At 33.9% G+C, this 21170-nt stretch overlaps 1 protein-coding gene across 1 annotated transcript in view; it reads right to left on the bottom strand.

The window, feature by feature from the left end:
* Positions 1–21170, bottom strand: part of HDAC9 (histone deacetylase 9) — a 910451-nt gene that overhangs the window by 186133 nt on the left and 703148 nt on the right. Inside the window, 2 exon segments of the mRNA XM_055314616.1 lie at positions 314–401; positions 646–701. Coding sequence (XP_055170591.1) covers positions 314–401; positions 646–701 — 144 coding nt within the window.

The following is a 21170-nucleotide window of genomic DNA, read 5'->3' as shown; positions in this document are numbered from 1 at the left end:
TGCAGGGAAAAGTAAATTCAGGTTCTGTTGGGTTATTTTAACTGTGGAAGTATCAATTCATTTAAGGATCATAAAAGTTGCCCTGATCTGCGCCTTCTTCTCATTAAATTGCAGTTAACACCATGAAAGTGAAACGTGAATGTTTATGGTTTCAGAACTGCAATCCTGAATTTAATGAGTTTCCACATTCAAAGGAAACGCACCCTTCAGTTGTTTGCAAGTGCTAAAAGCAAGACAACCTAACACAGAAATAGAAATTCACTCCCTTTTATCTAGAGTCACTGAAAATGCAGCTCTGGCCAGGAATACATACCAGATCTACAATCAATATCTTGCTTATATTTAGTTGGTCTCTCAAGTATTTGGCGGTAATTGCAACTGAATTAAAAAAGCAGAACCCCCTGCGGAATAGAGAAGAACAGAGAAATAAGAAAGCAAATCAGCCAGGAAAACCATTATAAATAATGTTCAGAGCATTTTTTAAAATGCTATATGATCTCTGAAGCCATAAATCTGCTTCTGGGAGTACCTTGCAAGATTTTTCAGTCCATCTGCTAACAATTAGAGGCTTCAGAGACATGCACGGGGCAGGTGACCGCCAGGAACCGTGGCGCTTGGAGATGGGCAACAGTCCCTGGTACTTACATGGCTGTGGATTCTTCAGCATGATGGCCTGGGGGCCTTACAACAGCAAACCCATTCTGTAAAAACAAGACAGGTTTTCAGTGATCAGATATGGTAAGATTGCTTGGATCTCCATGTACTACAGAGCATCAGACATACACGAAAAGATTCAAGTCTATAAGAGGTTTCAGGGCTTGTTTTCTTGATCCCATTGCCATTTCAGAGAATGAACAGAAACAATATATATATATGATCACATATTACCGGATCATGTCTCAAAAAGAAGGCTTCTACAGAGCCAGGGGAAGAATAGGGATTTGGGAGTTGTACCTAGCTGGCAAATATGCATATTAGCTATTATACTAGCATAATTCATTTTCAAGAACAACTTCTTATTTTATGAAAATAACATCCTACAAAGGAAGAAGAAGAAATTCATTCTTGGTGCAAGTTTGGGTCAAAATTTGGAAAGACCAGGGAAGGCCCAAAGTGAAAATTCTTTAGCTGGATTCTTTTAATGGTTATTTCCACTCCATTGTCAGCAAAATGATAAATTTATACTCACACACTCATATACACACAAAAGAGACCCCAGAAAGGTGAAAAAGAGAACAATGGAAAGCCCATATTTCTTCCAGTCTATAAATTTAGCTTGGATGACTGCCAAGACTTGCAACTTTATTGGATTCCCTAAGTCAATTTCTAGCCCACGTTCTGGAATTTTATAAAGAATTCCAGGGCTGAGTAGCAATCAGATCTATCCATGATCAAGGAATGCCTTAACCTCCAGATTAGTTGGAATGCATCACGGAAAGCTGAAGTAACTCCAGCATGAAGGCAAGGAACTATAAATCCTTACAAAGCCAGCATGCTCAGGAAAGTTGGGTTGCTTGACATGAAAAAAAATCATTCATCAGAGGGTTCACACCACCTTTCACTTAACTATGATTCAAGTAACATACTCAAAAGATATTTATTTAATATAGAAACCTAAAACTTTTGAAATAATTTTAATACACTCCAGGGATATTTTTCCAAGTCTTATTACAAGCATAAAGATAATATCATGAAGAATAATCTATTCCCTAGGACTTTAAATATACTCAGATTTTTTTAGAATGTAATGGTAACCAATATACAATGATTAATTTGGCATACATTTTGATGAGCATATACATAATGATAATCTCAGAAGCAAATTACAAGTCAAATAACACAATATTAGTTGTAAATGTAGAAATGGTGGTAAACATATTTCCTATTACAGTTCTTAAATACATACTATTTTTGTCAATAAAAGGTTAATATCAGAGAAACTATTAAAGAACCACACAAGACCAAAGAGATTGAAATTTTAAGATTTTAGACTGAGACTTTGGTGTGCTATAGGAATTCTGGGGATTGATTATTAAGTAAAACTTATGATAAGTGCAATAATATATCCTACTGGGAAAACAACAGGGTGAAAATAACTATATATATATTTAACAATATAATTAGCATGTAATGAATTTCTGTAATAGGATTCACAATAGAATTCACAATTGGTCTTTCACAATTCAGTTAAAACTATTTTTGTAAACTACTATGTTTTACAAGTAAAGGGCATGGATAGACAATACAAAGAAGAAAAAATTCCAGTGATCAGTAACTATAAAAAAAAGTATTTGACTAAATTCGTAATCAAACAAAAGCACATGAAAATCCTAATGGAAACATTTTTCCACCCAGGATATTGGAACTTTTTCAATACTCTATGCTAACAAAGGAATGCTACTTTGTACACTCACAAACACTGTTTAGAAGAAGAGAATTTATTATAACCTTCCTGGAAAGTAATCCATCTCTATATATTTAGAGCCTTTAAAAATATTTACCCTTTGAATTACCAATATACTTAAAAGATTTTTGCCCTAAAGGTGTTACTAACTTTGTAGATAATCATTTATATAAAAAATGTTTTATTTACAATACGAAAAATCAGAATTATGTAAGTTAGCTAATATTAGGAGAATGTTTAAGTGAATTACGGTTTAACTATACCATGGAATATTAGACAGCCATTAAAATTTTGTTATTACAAATACTGAGTGGAACAGAAAGATATCAACTTTGGAAATATTAGTGTTAAAAATAATAGACACAGTAGGAAATATCTGAGTGATAGTATTATATGGGTTATTTTAAATTTATAATTTCATATCTTTTGCAAATGTTTTTACAATAAATATTAATTATTTCATAATCAAAAAATATAAAACAAAGAGAAATTCAAGAGAGAGATTTGAAATGGTCTTATAGGAAGAGCTGTGGTCACAAAGGCAGAAAAATGTTTTAAAGGGTTTTCTGGACAGGAGGTAAAAATATGAACAATGATGAGAAGAAGGGATTTGGGGAAGTACTATTTATGAATACTACATTGTATACTAACTGGGATTTAAATATAAACTTAAAAAATAAAGTATTATACACAAAAAAAGTCAACCTGAATAGCAATGTTAAGGAACAACATGGAAATAAAAATCACATAAAAGTTAGCTAGATTATAGAGGAAAAAAAGTCAAATAGAATTTGATTTCTATTTCCCTCCTCTCTTACAGACATATTCCTTGAGAAAGGGTCTGCTTTTCACTTTATAATCTTCCAAAGTAACTTCCACCATTCTGCTAAACTGTTTCTGAAACTGCTTGATTTGGGGTTGAACATTTTCTTCTTGCAATTACAAATCTTTGCTCAGTCATTATGATTCACCCAACGCTTCCACTTTGTTCTCATTAATGGCAAATACCCCTACATTCTCCATGTCTTTTCTGAGAGCCCTCCTTTCCTTAGCTGAAGCTAGCAGGACCGCTTCTTCCACAATCTGCTCAAGTGGTAGCTGCTTCCTCTCTCATACTACACAAGCCTGCATTCAGGAGAAGACAGAACTGGTGTTCTCCTAGTGTCTCACTGCTGCTTTTGAAAGCCCAATGCTCCCACTCCCCACAATACTTCCTTCTAAAAAAGGACTAGATCACACACAGAGAAAAGATAAACACAGTAAGATGACTGAGACTGAGCCCTGGAGCAGTCTGGCTCCTTTTGCCTCCTGTTACACTAGAGAAAGTGTTAGTCCTCCTCAGATCTATTTTACCACCTGCAGTTATGATCCCCCCTTCTCCTACTTTTCCATGATCATTTACGTTTTTCCCACTAACATTAAATTCATATTAAAGTTCCAAATTAAATATATTTCATTGAGATGTAAATAAGTTCAAGTTTCTACCATATTGAAAATTAAAACGTTATATATATCAACACAAATAATACAAATACATATATATATATATATCCAATGTACTATGTACCTTCATCATTAATCCTACTGATCCCTCCAACTGCTACACTTTTCTTCCCTTTTAGCAAGCAAAATTCTTGAAAGGTGGTCTACCTTGCTGTCTTCTTTTTCCTTTTCCTCACCCCTGCTTCAATTACCTATCTCTAATTTAACTTCACTTCCTTAGTCTATTAAAGAAGTTTTTACTAAAGTCACCAATGGCCTCCATGTCACTAAATCCAAAGACCTTTTTATGCTGTTAGCCTTCAGGGCCCCTGGTCAGCTTTAAACACTATTGGCTACATCTTCCTTTTAAAAACACTCTCGTCTCTTGGCTTCTGTGATTTAATTCTTCCCAGGTTTATTTATCTCTCTTTCCATTTCCTAATCAGTCTTCCTTGAATGTTCATACTCCTCAGCTTGCTCATTAAATAGGAAATTACTCAAGGCCCAGTCTTAGACTTCTCATTTCATACTTACTTCTGAGCCTGTGCCATCACTCTTCTGAATTCAATTACCACCCATGATCAGATACTTCACAGATTTCTATTTCCCAGATAAGCCCTCCATTGAGCATCAGCCCACCTACTCAGTATCTTCACTTAAATATTCACTTGAAAGTTCACTTCAAATTCAATATATCCAAGGTCAAATTCCTAATCTCTCACAGACTTCTCTAACTTACTAATGAAACCATGTTTTATCCAGTCACTCAAGTCAGAGACCAATGAGTTATCCTTAATGGCTCTCTCTCCCCAGCCTTCCTCCATTTCTTTTTAATTCATGACCAATTCCTATTGATTTTGCTTTTAAATATCACTCAAATCTATGTACTTAAATATATATCCACTCGAGCATTTTGCCTTTTGAATTTCTGTCTTTCTCTCCATCACTCCTCCAAAAATTATTAGTGATTTCAATATCTATACATACAGATACTCACTTCAATATCTTTATTTCTCAGTTCTCCGACTCTACATCTTCAATGACTGTCTTCCATTTACAGTCATACTTCTAGACCCTGCCATTACTGGTGAGACATCTCCATAATCTTAATGTCAAACATCCTACTCTCCTATGTTCTATTTTCCAATTAATGCCTCAACTGCACCAGGACTTCCAATCCATTGACCTTATTTAACTTTTGCTATCCATCATTCACCCCTATCACTATGTTCGCTTTCCTCCTTATTTGATTAGACTTTATGGTCCTTCATTGTATTCACTTCTTTGCATATACTTTCAGATATCTTGTCCCTCTTCCCCGCCAATATACTTCCCTGGTGTATTCATCTGCTCAAGTTACCATAACAAAATACCACAGGCTGGATAGACTTAAACAAGAGAAATTTATTTCTCTAGTTCTGGAGGCTGGAAGTTGAGATTAAGGTCTGGCAGGGTTGAGTTTGGGTTGATATCATTCTCAATTTGCAGATGTCTGCCTTTTCCCTAGGGTCCTTATGTGGCCTTTATTCTGAGTGTACACACACAAGGGCATAGAGAGAGAATTCTAGTATCTCTTCCACCTCTACAAGAGCACTAGCCCTATCAGATTAGGGTCCCATCCCTATGACTCTCCCTCATACATAAAGGTCTTGGAATACAGCCATATTAGGAGTTTGGGTTCCACATTACAAGTTTTGGGAGCACATCCAGTCCATAAATACTTCTAGTCACTTTGTCCCTTTATTCTTTCAACACACTCCCCTGAAAAAATTACAAAATGAATTAAATATAACTTATATCTGCTCTGTTCTTACAACCAAGCCTATGTAAAAGCCACATAACTTATCTTCCTTCAAAGTCATGATTACAAACCTCAGATAGGCTCTCCATGATGCCCAGCAATCATTTCTTAGCCAATTAACTCTCTGTTTCAGCAGAGTATTTCTACCTTCTTCTCTTTCTTCAAATCTCCATTAACCCCTGCTCATTTTTTTAAAGATTTTTATTTATTTATTTATTCATGAGAGACACACACAGAGAGAGAAGCAGAGACACAGGCAGAGGGAGAAGCAGGCTCCATGCAGGGAGCCCAATGTGGGACTTGATTCTAGGACTCCAGGATCACGCCCTGAGCCAAAAGCAGACACTCAACCACTGAGCCACCCAGGCATCCCACCCCTGCTCATTCTTTATAATTTGCTGATGACCTAGCTTATTTCACTTAAAAAATAGAAGCAATTAGAATAAAATTGCCTCTTCCTTCCATAATCAAATCTAACCATCTATCCCCAGCAATCCCTGATCCTAAGAACAATTAATTCCCCTGTGCACTTAATCTCACCACTTCTTACCTATTTGAAAACTCCTTACCTACACTTTTCCCTTTCCCTCTGGTATCATCAATTGTTTCTTATATTGGATTGTTGTCTTGAGGGTAAAAAAATATATTTAAGTCTCCCCTCTTAATAAAAACAAAATAAACAAGGCAAAATGACAATAATAGCATTATACTATAACACTATCACATAAGTATAATACATAAAAATAATATAATGCAAATATAAATATGATAAATAATAAAATCCAATATTTTATTACTGATTTAATCCTAAAAACATCTGAGGGCAGATAACATTATTACCCTCATTTCATGAATGAGGAAATCAAGGCATAGGAAGAATAAAGAATTTGCTTAAGGTCCATACTTAGCAAGTGACAGGGCTGAGATTCTATACCAGATGGTCTGGCACCTGAATACAAGCATTTAAGACTAGTCACACTGTACAACTTGGCCTTTGCTCCTTTCAGCTTCATCTTACACCACCATCCACTTTCATTTCTCCACTCTGGCCATAGAGGCCTTGTGGTTCTTCCAGAATGCTTGTTTCCTCCAGCCACAGGTCTCTGTACAAGCTCCTACTTCAGAATGGGATGTCTTCCATTTATATACCCTCTCCCTTTACCTGGATGACATTTCCTTTTCTGCACATTTCAGCTCCAAAATCACCTGCAGGGAAACCATCCCTGGGCCTCCGAAGGTCAGCATCAAGATCCTGTGCGATATGCACTTAGAGATTTGCCTACCCTTGCTTCTGAGAACTTGTTTTAGTTTATAATAACATACTTCTTAGTGTGATTGTTTTTATTATCTTTTATTATTGTGACTTATATAACTAATGTCATATCCATACTTCCCATAGTGGGATCACCCTGTTATGACTTTGCTCACCATTTTATCATCTAGACTTACATAGTGCCTGGTACATAGCCAGTGGTAAGTAAAGAATGATACAATGAATTTGTGAACTACTCTGGCTCTTATCCCTCTAGCAATTCCTTAGATTTGCTCTTGGCTGTTAAGTTCTTCATTATCTCCAAGGTCCCAACTTCTGTACCCTAGCTTTTGTGGGAGGTTGACTATCAGACTTGGGAACATCTTCTTTCTTAGAAACACATAAAATATTAGAAACACATAAACAAATTACAATTAATGGAGCTTTTGATTTCAAGAACTATTGTGGAAAAGTGTTTTAAAATAAAATTATTATTCTTACAGAAATATCTGACTTTTACACTGAATTCTAAGCTTCTTAACATGGAATTTGTTTTCTATTTTACTGTACCCTTTAGTGTCTGGAATAAAGGTTTATTGCATGGGATACCACTTGAACCAAGGTTTTCCTGGGCTCAAGAATATATATGTCTTCAATGACTATTTTTCAATGATCCTTTTTAATTGTTAATTTACTGTATATTCAAAAAACCTCAATAATCTACTAGCCTCTATAACTGTAAGAAAACCTGTATACAATAAAGGATTCAGAGGCTCACTCTATTATTTTTTCATCTATGCCAACAATAATCATTTTCATTTCATGAAAAATCTTGTTTTCTCAAACCTTGAAGTTTGTATGTTTTCATTTAATCTTTTAATTTTTGAGCACTTCAGAATGTAGCAGTAAAACCTACCCATCCATATAATTTTGAATTGCTTTCTACTTTACTTCCTGAAAAAATTCCCTGCTTTATATTTTATTCAAAGTTATGAAGACTAAGTAGTTAATCTAAGCAAATGAATGCTAAGGTACTCTTCTGTGACTTTATATTAATTTAACAGGGATGTAATTTTATCTTAATAATCTGATTTTTAAAATCTCTTTTCAATTTTTAAATTCTCTTCAGTCATGAACATTACTAATCATAGAGTTTTGGCAGTATTCTAGCACCACTAACAGTAACTAAGTTTCCAGAGTGTGATCACATCCATATTTTTGTTGTGGTTGTTGTCGTCTAGGTAAGTATAATAGATGCTTCTCCTTGGTTAAAGAGGAGAAGGAGGAGGATGTGTTCTCTGATGTGTTCATATGGGGAAATGCAAGAGACTATTTGCTTCTCCTATATAGCTAGCCATGGAAAAGGAAACTAGAACAATATCTATAGGTGAAAAAGGATTTGAATGAGAAGGAAAGGTCAATCATTTTAGACTATAGTCTACTTTTGTACTGATGAAATTTTCATTTTCTGGTCAAACTTCTCAAAATGTTTAACTTTATGTATTCTTTATATGCATAGTAAAACCCTCCCCAGGTGAGTAAAGGATAGGGAGTAAGCAAATCACTTGAACCATTATTAGGTTTTTTTTTGTTTGTTTGTTTTTTTACCTCCCCTAACCAAAGTTCAAATTCCTCTACATAAGCTCAGTTTGCCATGGCATACTGAAAATGGAACTGCCATGGAACTGAAAATTTGGAGTGTAAAAAAATCTGATCATTTTATTTGTTACATTTATTAAAATGGTCTCATTGACAGAAAAAATATATATTTTCATTTCACTAACATCCCCAAGCAGGTATTCAATGGGTAGTAAGAACCATTACTAATTCCAACCGAGATACAGTAATTTAGGTTTCAGAAATCATGGAAAATAAAGGCCTAATCACCACTGATGAGAGTTATGTAGAAAGTCAAGAACACATTTTATAACAGAATCAGCCAATACATACAGAATCCAAAAGAGAAAAGTCACGATTATTTATACACTTTCAAAAATATTAAACAATTATCTGGACCTCCAACTACATGTAATAGCCAGTAGTCCTGTTTGCAACTTAATAATTTTTATTTGTCCTTTATAAAAATATAACTGCAGTACATAGTATAGAAATTCTTTGTGATATTAATAAACTGATGAGATTGTATTTCTTTGTTAAAAGCAGTTAATCAAATATTAGATTTTAATTTAATATTTTAAATGTAACTCTATTTTGGGACACTATAAGAAAAATATCAAAGAAATCTGCCTGCTTAGAAAAATGTTTTATGTATAATTGCCTACTATCCAAAGACTAATTGAGCATGTCAAACCAGCTGATTGAATTCTGTTTTTAAAATTTCCCTTGTAGTGCACTGCTGATTTAGAATTCAGTAATTACCTCCCAATATCTAAATATTACCACTAAAGTATTCCTAAATGTATTTAAGTATCAGTCCTCAGTGAAATACTAGGTATCAAAACCAAGCACAGCATGGAAAACTCTACAGCATGTATTTCCATGTAAAGATGTGATGGTTGAATTATTGCTTCCAATATTTACTGAATTGGAAATTTATATGCAGTGGTTTATGTGCTTGAACTATTTCACTAGAAGCCAAAATTCCAGCTACCCCAGAATTATACTGATACATTATCAATTTTGAAAATGACTTTAAGAAAAATTCCTTTAGAAATATATATATAATATATATTAAAATATATATTAAAATTATAATATATATTAAAATAGTTGGAAATCTTTTAATCTACTTTGATATTCAATAATACCTGTAATTATAAAATATATTGGTGAATAAGCTATTTGGCACTAGTAAAAAGAAGTGCTGAACACAACCAGAACCTGAAATTTACATGTCTTTGCTAGGCTAGCACACCTTAATCTCCCAAAAAATCTATATGCTCATAAGTTCCTTTTTTAAAATCCCAAGAAATGTGCTTGCCAAGTGTACAAGTCTTGCATATGATGATAGATCAAGAGTAATAAAAATAAAGCACAAATTAGCTGGTTTGACACACTTTAAAATTATTTATAGTAACAGATTTTGATTTCTTTATATTAAGTTGCACAGGGAAAAGAGGTCAGAAACATGGTAAAGATATAGTGCTTTTGGAAGAATTAATTGGATAGATTTTAATGTTTTCCTATTATAGTAAAATTTTGTTTTTTAAAAATCATTGCTTGAAGTGATTAAGTTGTCTGTTGGATCCTGTTTTGGATGTTTTAGGTGTTACATGGGTCGGTTTATTTTCTTCTTTCTTTCTTTCTTTCTTTCTTTCTTTCTTTCTTTATTTATTTCTTTTTTTTTCTTTCTTTCTTCTTTCTTCTTTCTTTCTTTCTTTCTTTCTTTCTTTCTTTCTTTCTTTCTTTCTTCTTTCTTTCTTATTTCTCCTTTGCTTTTTTGGGGGTGGAATGGGGTATTAATATTTGTTATAACAGGATTTAAAATATAAATATTACTACTCATCTTGTTACATTAAGCACTTTAATTATAAGTATTCCCTTCTCTCTGATTTAGGTAAAGTGGAATAAGGCAAATATGTCCATCAACATTCTCTAACACCTTGTGAAATATCTATGATGATTCATATGGACTTGTGGATTATCCCCCGCCAATCCAAGATAGTGCTAGTTACAATCAACATAGAGATATGAGAGCTCCTTCTTTCAGCTAAAGAAGCCAAAAATTGTTTAATGGAAATTGTTCACATTATCTTTGTTGATACCATTGAAAGATAAAATTTGGTGAGGAAGATCATACACGAAGTTTGAATGAATACTCCTTCCCTTCCTACCACTCACTCTGTGGTAATGGATTTAGACAATCAGAAACCAACTCAGAAACAGAGAGAGGAAAAACAGATAGTCACTTGTCCTGCCTTGCTTCCCCTACTTCTGTTTATCTTGTAGGAGCTTGTGCAACAAAAGGATCAGATTCCGCTTTTCAGCAAGGACTCAGGGAATAGGAGTGTTAAGAAGATGTTAAATCCTAAAGGAGCTGGAGAAAGAACAGCAAATAAAGCTTAAATTCAACAGAAGAAAAGAAATAATAAAGATTAAAGCAGAAATTAGTGAAATAGAAACCAAAAGAACAGAACAGATCAACAAAACTAAGAGCTGGTTCTTTGAAAGAATTTACAAGATTGATAAGCCCCTGGCCAGACTTACCAAAAAGAAAAGAGAAAGGACCCAAATAAATAAAATCATGAATGAAAGAGGAAACAAATCACAACCAACACTGAAGAAATAGAAACAATTTTAAGAACATATTATGAGTAATTATAGGCCAACAAATTCAGTAATCTGGAAGAAATGGATGCATTCCTAGGGACATATAAACTATCAAAACTGGAACAGGGAGAAATAGAAAATCTGAACAGACCCATAACCAGCAAAGAAATTGAAGAAGTCATCAAAAAACTCCCAACAGGCAAGAGTGCAAGACAGGAAGCCTTCCCAGGAGAATTCTACCAAACATTTAAAGAAGAATCCATACCTATTCTTCTGAAGCTGTTTCAAAAAACAGAATTGGAGAATTGGAAGGAAAACTTCCAAACTCTTTCTATGAGGCCAGCATTACCTTGATACCCAAACCAAAGACTCCACTAAAAAAAGAAGAATTACAGACCAATATCTTTGATGAATATGGATGCCAAAATTCTCACCAAAATGCTAGCCAATAGGATTCAATAGTACATTAAAAGGACTATTCACCACGACCAAGTGGGATTTATTCCTGGGCTACAAGGGTGGTTCAACATTTGCAAATCGATCAATGTGATACAATACATAAATAAAAGACAGGACAAGAACCATATGATTCTCTCAACAGATGCAGAAAAAGCATTTGACAAAGTACAGCACACTTTCTTGATTAAAACTCTTCACAGTGTAGGGATAGAGGTAACATATCTTGATATCATAAAAGCCATATATGAAAATCACACAGCAAATATCATTCTCAATGGGGAAAAACTGAGAACTTTTCCTCTAAGGTCAGGAACACAGCAGGGATGCCCACTATCACCAAGGCTGTTCAACATAGTACTAGAAGTCCTCGTCTCAGCAATCAGAAAACAAAAAGAAATAAAAGGTATCTGAGTTGGCAAAGAAGAAGTCAAAAACTCTCACTCTTTGCAGATGACATGATACTTTAAATGAAAAACCCAAAGACTTGACCCCAAAATTACTAGAACTCATAGAGGATTTCAGCAAAATGGCAGGATACAAAATCAATGCACAGAAATCAGTTGCATTTCTATACACTGAGACAGAAGAAAGAGAAATCAAGTAGTCAATCTCATTTACAATTGCACCCCAAACCAGAAGATACTTAGGAATAAATCTAACCAAAGAGGCAAAAGATCTGTACTCAGAACACTATGGAACACTCAGAAAGAAATTGAGGAAGACACAAAGAAATGGAAAAACATCCTGCTGGTGGTTTGGAAAAACAAATATTGTTAAAATGTCATGTCATCTAGAGTAATCTATATATTCAATGCAATCTTTATCAAAAGATTAATACCTGTAATACCTGTCAACTTATTTCAGAGTTGGACAAATAATCCTAAAATTTGTATAGAATCAGAAAAGACCCCAAATAGCCAAAAGACTGTTGAAAAAGAAAACCCAAACTGGTGGCATCACAATTCTGGATTTCAATCTCTATTACAAAGCCGTAATCAAGACAGTATGGCACTGGCACAGAAACAGACATATAGAGCAGTGGAACAGAATAGGGAACCCAGAAATGGACCCTCAATTCCATGGTCAACTAATCTTCGATAAAGCAGGAAAGGATAGCCAATGGAAAAAAAAAAACAGTCTCTTCAAGAAATGGTGTTGGGAAAACTGGGCAGCCACATTTAGAAGAATGAAACTGGGGAATCCCTGGGTGGCGCAGCGGTTTGGCACCTGCCTTTGGCCCAGGGCGCGATCCTGGAGACCTGGGATCGAATCCCACGTCGGGCTCCCGGTGCGTGGAGCCTGCTTCTCCCTCTGCCTATGTCTCTGCCTCTCTCTCTCTCTGTGTGACTATCATAAATAAATAAAAATTTAAAAAAAAATCTTTAGAAGAATGAAACTGGACCATTTCCTCATACTATACACAAAGATAAACTCAAAATGGATGAAATACCTAATGTGAGAGAGGAATCCATCAAAATCCTAGAGGAGAACACAGGCAGCAACATCTTTAACCTTGGCTGCAGAAACTTCTTGCTAAACATGTCTCCAAAGGCAAGGGAAACAAAGGCAAAAATGAACTATTGAGACTTCATTAAAATAAAAACCTTTTGCACAGCAGAGGAAATAGTCAACAAAACCAAAGGCAATCTACAGAATGGGAGAAGATATTTACAAACGACACAGCAGATAAAGGACTAGTATCCAAAATCTATAAAGAACTTATCAAACTCAACACTCAAAGGACAAATAATTCAATCAAGAAATGGGCAGAAGATATGAACAGACATTTCTCCAAAGAAGACATAGAGATGGTGAAAAGACACATGAAAAAATGCTTCACATCACTTGACATCAGGGAAATACAAATCAAAGCCACAATGAGATACCACCTCATACCAGTCATAATGGCTAAAATGAACAAGTCAGGAAACGACAGATGTTGGCAAGGATGCAGAGAAAGGAGAACCCTCTTACACTGTTGGTGGGAATGCAACTGGTGCACCACTCTGGAAGACAGTATGGAGGTTCCTCAAAAAGTTGAAAATAGAGCTACCTTACCACCCACCAATTGCACTACTGGATATTTACCCCAAAGATACAAATGTTGTAATCCAAAGGGGCACCTGCACCCCATTGTTTATAGCAGCAATGCTCACAAAAACCAAACTATAAAGAGCCCAAATGTCTACTAATGGATGAATGGATAAAGAAGATGTGTTATATATGTGTGTGTGTATATATATACACACACTCACAATGGACTACTACTCAGCCATCAAAGAAAAAGGAATCTTTCCATCTGCAACAACGTGGATGGAACTAGAGGATATTATGCAAGTGAAATAAGTCAATAAGAGAAAGACAGCTATCATATGATCTCACTCATCTGTGGAATTTAAGAAACATAACAGAGGATCACAGAGTAAGAGAGGAAAAAATAAAATAAGACAAAATCAGAGTGGGAGACAAACCATAAGAGATTCTTAAACACAGGAAACTAACTGAGGGTTGCTGGAAGGAAGGGGTTTTGGAGGATGGCATAATGGAGTGATGAATATTAAGGAGGGCATGTGATGTAATGAGCAATGGGTATTATATAAAACTGATAAATCGTTGACTTCTACCTCGGAAACCAATAATGCATTATATGTTAATTAATTTAATTTAAATAAAATTTTGTTTAAAGATGTTAAATACCCACAATCTTCAGTTGATCACTATGGATATGATACAGCTTATCATTTGTTCAACATATCTTACACTAGCTCCCGCTCAAAGTTTCTAATGAATGGTAACTGCGAACCTTTGTATATTCTGAGGTCTTCCACTTTAGCTACCTAATATTTGTGATAAAAAATAGTTCCACATGATTTTTAGCATGGCAACAATAATGTGAGTAGAAAATTCTCCTCTCCAGTTTTAATTTCTTGGAATAGAATTTTACTTAGAAATAAAAAGAAAGGCATTAAGTCTTCTAAACGTTGTAAACGGTTGGATTGCCCTGTCATGTCTGTTTTTATGAGAAAGAGGATCAAACTATGTCATCTTAAAGACCTACTAGTGACAAATGCTAAACTTTATCTACTTGTATTCAATTCTACAAGTCTTTGAGGAGCACTGTATAATATCTTTATTGGTAATTCTATATATAAAACATTAAAATAGGTTTGTGATCTTTCTGAAAGGAAGGAATTGAACAGAAATTTAAGGATAAAATACTATATTACAGAATACTTGGAGACTAAGTCAAGGGTATCTCATAATAATATCTAAACCACTTATAAAATTTGACATTGAAATTAGTAAATCAAGGTCAGTCTTCTGGGTTGCCTTTAACTACCATTCACTAGTATGCATAATATTTTGAAATATGCCAATATAGTCCTCAAAACCAGTTAACTTCAGCCTCAAAAAGGACTTTCTAAAAAGACAGTTTGCTTTAGAATCAATGCTATTAATATACAGCCTCTGAGGAAAGGAAATTTCACAAAGAAAGTTTGTCTCTCACATACTAGAATCTGGGAGGTTAAAGGAGGTAGGGAGATTTGCCAAGAAAACAATAAGGGACATATGGGAATACCATTTTGTTTCTTTGAGTAAGCTCAAGGGAGCCAGGAAAACAGGAGCCCAGCATTAGCAGTTTAACTGAATGGTAGACCCCAAAGCATATGCGCAGCTGCCAGCCCTGCTCCCTGAAGAATCCAGAAGGAAGAAGCTTGATGACAGCACTGGAAAACAGTTCTTAGGAAGCCTGGCATCTGTGGCCCATAATGCCTACAGCCTTGAGCCTGGCAAAGATGTAGCTGTAGATAGGAATAAACATAGTCATGAGAAACCAGTCTCCTGGTAGAAAAGAGACAGGGTATTTGATGGTGCTTATATTACACATAATTTAAGTTGAGCCCTGTATGAAAATCATAACAATGGATCCACTATGAAGAAGTTTCTGTTGGGAGGTGGGGGGGATCATCAGGAGAGGCTTGGTAAGGCAATAATAACCCACTAAAAGCTATTTGTTTAGTTTATCAATCAGTGGTTTCAGCTGACACAAGATTCAACAATTTAATTCCCTAAACTTTTTGAAACATGACTGGTTTTTGGACCACAGCAACCAAAAAAATCAGGTATTTTTCATTATGTAAATAGAGCCTCAATATGAAAAACTTCTGAAAAAAAGGAATTAGGGCAAAAGAGTTTTTGGTTTTGTTTTCTTTTTAAAACTCAGGAGAAAAAGAACGAACCATTTTTTAAGATGGATGATCATAGCCTTCTGTGAGGATAATAGTATAATAATATAACATTATAATAATAGTGATTACTATAGGATATTATAATAGTAATATAATAATAATGACCAAGACCTAAGAAGAGATGACTGGGGGAAAAGACTATACCAACAAATGTCCATGGTCAAGATCACTTTTGTCATTTTGCTTACATCTACTAAGGTAGATTTTCATTCAATCAGTGGTAGTTCTAATATTCTTGGCACCTTTTGTTATATGCATGCATTTAATTAAATACATGAAATTTCAAAAATTTTAAGAGTAGCAATGTACAGTTTATAACTATTACTTAAATGGGTTTTTAGGTAGATTATTTTTAAATTTGGTCATATTATTCCTACTCTAATTGTAAATTTGCTTCTTTCATTAAATTCTAATTCTCCATGACCATACACTATAACAAGAACAGATATCAGTAATAAAATTTGTCATTTTGATCAAAGATAGGCAACTGAGTAAAAATTTCAACAAAAAAACTATATAGCATTATGTACCTAACAGCATCATGTGGAAAAAAACACCTAATCAAATGACCAGACTTCATTTTACAAGTTTGTATGTGTATGTGTGAGTGTATGAAATTTATTGCCATATAAAATAACAAAGGTGTAAAATACTTATGTTCTCTAAGTGTGTATGATATGTGTGATTTGGACACTGGTAACAAAAAGCAAAACAATGTCTTTTGCAGAGATTGAAACAAGAAGGAAAGTTAACATCTGCATTATGCATAAACCAGCAGGTATCAAATTTAATACTATCAAAGATAAAAAAACAAACATAAATTAGTTGGGAGACTTTTTTCCATTATAGATTATTTGTGCTAAATTTTAAATATTAAAGTCAAAATATCACAGTATAAAATGTTGCAAGTAAATGCAAAATGTGAGCCTAGAATTTATTTCAGAAAGCATTCTTTCCCATCTAAGTTATTTTTAAAATAACTTTAGAACTTTGACTAAAAGTGTAAATAGGTGTCAGGAACTGGGAAAAGCTTAGCAAGGTTTAGAGGGGAGAGAGATGTAGATAGTTAGAGTCTGAGGGCAGATGCAGCAATTTTTAGTCAGTATGAGCTAAACCACATACAAGTAATGAAATCTGGACAGCCCAAAGCCAAGAACCAGATGGAAAGGCTGGAAATAGCCAGATCCAATTACCACGGAGCAGGCAGTTAAAACTACAAACTAGAAATTGAAATATTAGCCATCAGAAAAGCAGATGGGTAAAATAAAAACCTAGAAAGAAGCAGATTGTGCAGCAAGAACACCACAGGCCCTCCAATTGGGCAAAAAGTTTTAGTTTCTGAGTAAACAATCTGAGTAGTCAGTAGGTTTACCTTTTACTTAATCTAAGAGTTTTAAGTATTTGCATGCCATTTTTCAAGGTGTAAATCAGTCCATAAGTTGACTAATTTAAAAGTCTTCAGAAAAGTTGAAGTATTAACTATGAAAGGCAATGAGAAGGTCAAGAACAAGGCAGTTTCCCATAAAAATAAAAATGTAACTGCCAAGGTTTCTCTCTTTCTTTGATGTTTACATATCCATTCACAGTGGGTGTGCTGAGAGTATATTAACAACATATTTGTTATTTCCTTCACTTAAAGTTGAAGAATCAAGTAGAAAAACAAGTTAATGTGCCCCTGTTCTAATTACTGACATATATATCCTTTAGGAGAATGAGAGATAAAATTTGAACCAGGAGAGAACTCCAATGTGTTCTCAAAAATATATTTGTTTTGGAAAGCCACACTTGATTAGAAAGAAAAAGGATGTACACAAGGATGTCTTGCAAAAGTAATAATAAATCACTGAACGAACAAAGAAAAAATCCTTTTCTTTCTTTCTTTCTTTCTTTCTTTCTTTCTTTCTTTCTTTCTTTCTTTCTCTTTCTTTTCTTCTTTCTCTTTCTTTCTTTCTTTCTTTCTTTCTTCTTTCTTTCTTTCTTTCTTTCTTTCTTTCTTTCTTCTTCTTCTTTCTTCTTTCTTTTTAAGGAAGACCATGAGTGGCAGGAAGAGGAGCAAAGGGAGAAGGAGAGAGAGAATCTTAAGCAGGCTTGATGCCCAGCCCAGAGTCTAATGCAGGGCTCCACCTCAGGACCCTGAGATCATGACCTGAGCAGAAATCAAGAGTCGGGTGCTTAACAAACTGAGCAACTCATGCGTTCCATAAAACATAGTTAAATTTAAATTACTGAAGACACAAAGAAATCACTTTGGACACAAAGAGATTTTAAAAGAATTAAATCCTAGAGAAACAAGCCCCTTCTAGTCTCCACTGATTTTTAACACAATGCCTAGTATATAATCAAATGTCACAAGATATACAAAGAAGCAATATTAAGACTCTTAATCAAGTAAAAAATAAGGTAATAGATACATACCCACAAGTGATCCAGATATTAAACTTTCCAAATAAAGATTTTAAAATAATTATAAGAGACATGATAAATAATCTACAGGAAAAGATCATGAAGAGAAATATAATAATAAAGAGGATAATAGCAAAAGAGACCTGGAAGCTGTAAAAAAAGAACTAAAGCAATCTTAAAAGTGAATAATATACTGTGTGAAATGAAAAATTATTTTAATGGAATTAATGGCAGCTTAGACACAATAGAAGACAAAAACAACAAACCTGAAAACAGATCAAGAGAAATTATCCAAATAGAAGTACAAAGAAGATAAAAAAAAAACTAAACAAGATCAACACACTCTCTAAGTCCAGTGAGACAGTATGAAATGATAAAGTAAACATATAATTAGACTCTAAGAATCAGAGGACAGAGAACATGACACATAATGTATTTTAAGAAATACTACCTCAAAGCTCTCCAAATTTTATCAAAAATAGCAAGCCACTGACACAATAAACTCAATGAACTCAAGCAAGATATAAGCAAAAAACAAAAAACAAACAAAACAAAAAAACATACATAATCACAAAACTACTAGAAAAGAGAAAAAGTAAAAGTCTTAAAGGCAGAGAGAAAAAAGATGCACTAAGTCATTAAAAAGAGAAGTTCATTAGAAGAGTGATAACTGATTTCTCATCAATTTTTTAAAAAAGGAAAAAATAACACTGCAAAGATATCTTTAAAGTGTAAAGTAATAATCAACAAAATTCTATATCAAATGAAAATATCATTCAAAGATTAAAGGAAAAGAAAAACATTTTCTTATAAACAAAAGATGAATTTGTTGCCAGTAGAACTGCAATACAAGGAATGTTGAAGGAAATTCTTCAGACTGAAAGGAAATGATACCAGATGGAAGTCTGCATCTGCCCACATGAATACAGAGCACCAGAAAAATTAAATATGCAGACAAATATAAAATATATTTTATACATTATCTTTATAGTATGTATGTATACACACATTCATTCTGTCTCTCTGACACATACAAACATATACAAACATACATTTTAAAATTTTTTCAATGAAGCAATAGAAATAGTAATTTGTTATGAAGATCTATAATATTTGTAAAAATAAAACATCTGATAAAATAATATAAAGTGGAGGAGGAGATAAAGAGAATCACACTAAGTCTCAATAAGTGTAAAATGATTCAAGTCACATAAAGCATATTTTTCTGACTCTGGTACAAGTAAATTAGTAATGACAGTGAATCAGTAATCAAAATCCTCCCAACAAACAAAAGTTCAGGACCAGATGCCTCACAGATGAATTCTACCAAACATTTAAATAGGAGTGAATACCTATTCTTCTCAATTCCAAAAACAGAACAAAAAGAAAGACTTCCGGGATGCCTGAGTGGCTCAGCATTTGAGTGTGACTGCCTCTGGCTCAAGGCGTGATCCTGGGATCCCGGATTTCAAATCCCACATCGGTCTCCCTGCATGGAGCCTGCTCCTCCCTCTGCCTATATCTCTGCCTCTCTCTGTGTGTCTCTCATGAATAAATAAATAAAATCTTAAAAAAGAAGAAGAAAAAGAAAGAAAGAAGAAAGAAGAAAAGAAAGAAAGAGAGAGAAAGAAAGAAAGAAAGAAAGAAAGAAAGAAAGAAAGAAAGAAAGAAAGAGAAAGAAAGAGACTTCCAAATTCATTCTATGGGGCCCCCATTACCCAGATACCAAAACCAAAGAAAGAGAGACACTACCAAAAAAGAAAACTACAAGCCAATATCTCTGATGAACATCGATGTAAAAATCCTCAACAAAATACAAAGAAACCAATTAAATAATACATTAAAAGAATCATTCACCACAATCAGGTAAGATTTATTCCCGGGATGCAAAAGTGGTTCAATATTTCAAATCAATCAATGTGATACATTAAATTAAAAAGGGAAAAGATAAAAATCTTATGATCATCTCAAGAGATGAAGAAAAAGCATTTGACAAAAACATTTATTCATGATAAGAAACTCTCAAAAGAGTAGTTTGGAGGGAACATACTGCAACATAATAAAGGTCATATATGAAAAACTCAAAGCTAACATCACACTCAATGGTGAAAAACTGAGAGCTTTTCCTCTAAGATTAGGAACAAGATAAGAATGTCCACTCTCACAACTTTTATTCAACAGAATATTGAAATTCTTCACCACAGCAAACATCCAAGAAAAAATAAAATAAAAGGCATCCAAATTGGTAATGAAGAAGTAAAATCTTCACTATTTGTAGATGACATGATATACCATGTTAAAAAAAAAAACCCTAAAGATTTCACCAAAAATTCATTAGAAATGATAAATGAATTCAGTAAAGCTGCAGGATACAAAATGAATATACAGACATCCGTTGCATTTTTATATACTAATAATGAAGTAGAGAGAATTTTTTTAAAACTCCCATTTATAATTGCACTTAAAAAAATATGCCCAGCAATAAACTTATCCAAGGAGGTAAAAGATCTGTACTGTAAAAACAGTAAAACATTGAGGATGACACAAACGGAAAGATATTCCATAATCTGAAATGCAAGAATTAATATTGTTAAAATGTCTATATTACCCAAAACAATCTACTGGTTCCAATGTAATCCCTATCAAAGTATCAACAGTGTTTTTCACAGAACTAGAACAAGTAATACTAAAATTTATATAGAACCACAAAAGACTTTGAATAGCCAAAGCAAACTTAAGAAAGAACAAACCTGGAGGTGTCACAATCCCAGATTTCAAGATATACCAGAAAGCTGTAGTAATCAAAACAGTATGGAACTTGCACAAAAGCAGACACATAGATAAATGAAACAGAAAAGAGACTGCAGAAATAAACCCATGCTTAAATGG

The sequence above is a fragment of the Nyctereutes procyonoides genome, unplaced genomic scaffold (assembly GCF_905146905.1).
Source record: "Nyctereutes procyonoides isolate TBG_1078 unplaced genomic scaffold, NYPRO_anot_genome, whole genome shotgun sequence".
NCBI classification, from domain to species: Eukaryota; Metazoa; Chordata; class Mammalia; order Carnivora; family Canidae; genus Nyctereutes; species Nyctereutes procyonoides.
Note: the sequence above shows the minus strand (reverse complement) of the source record. Positions and strands in the feature narration are given on the sequence as shown.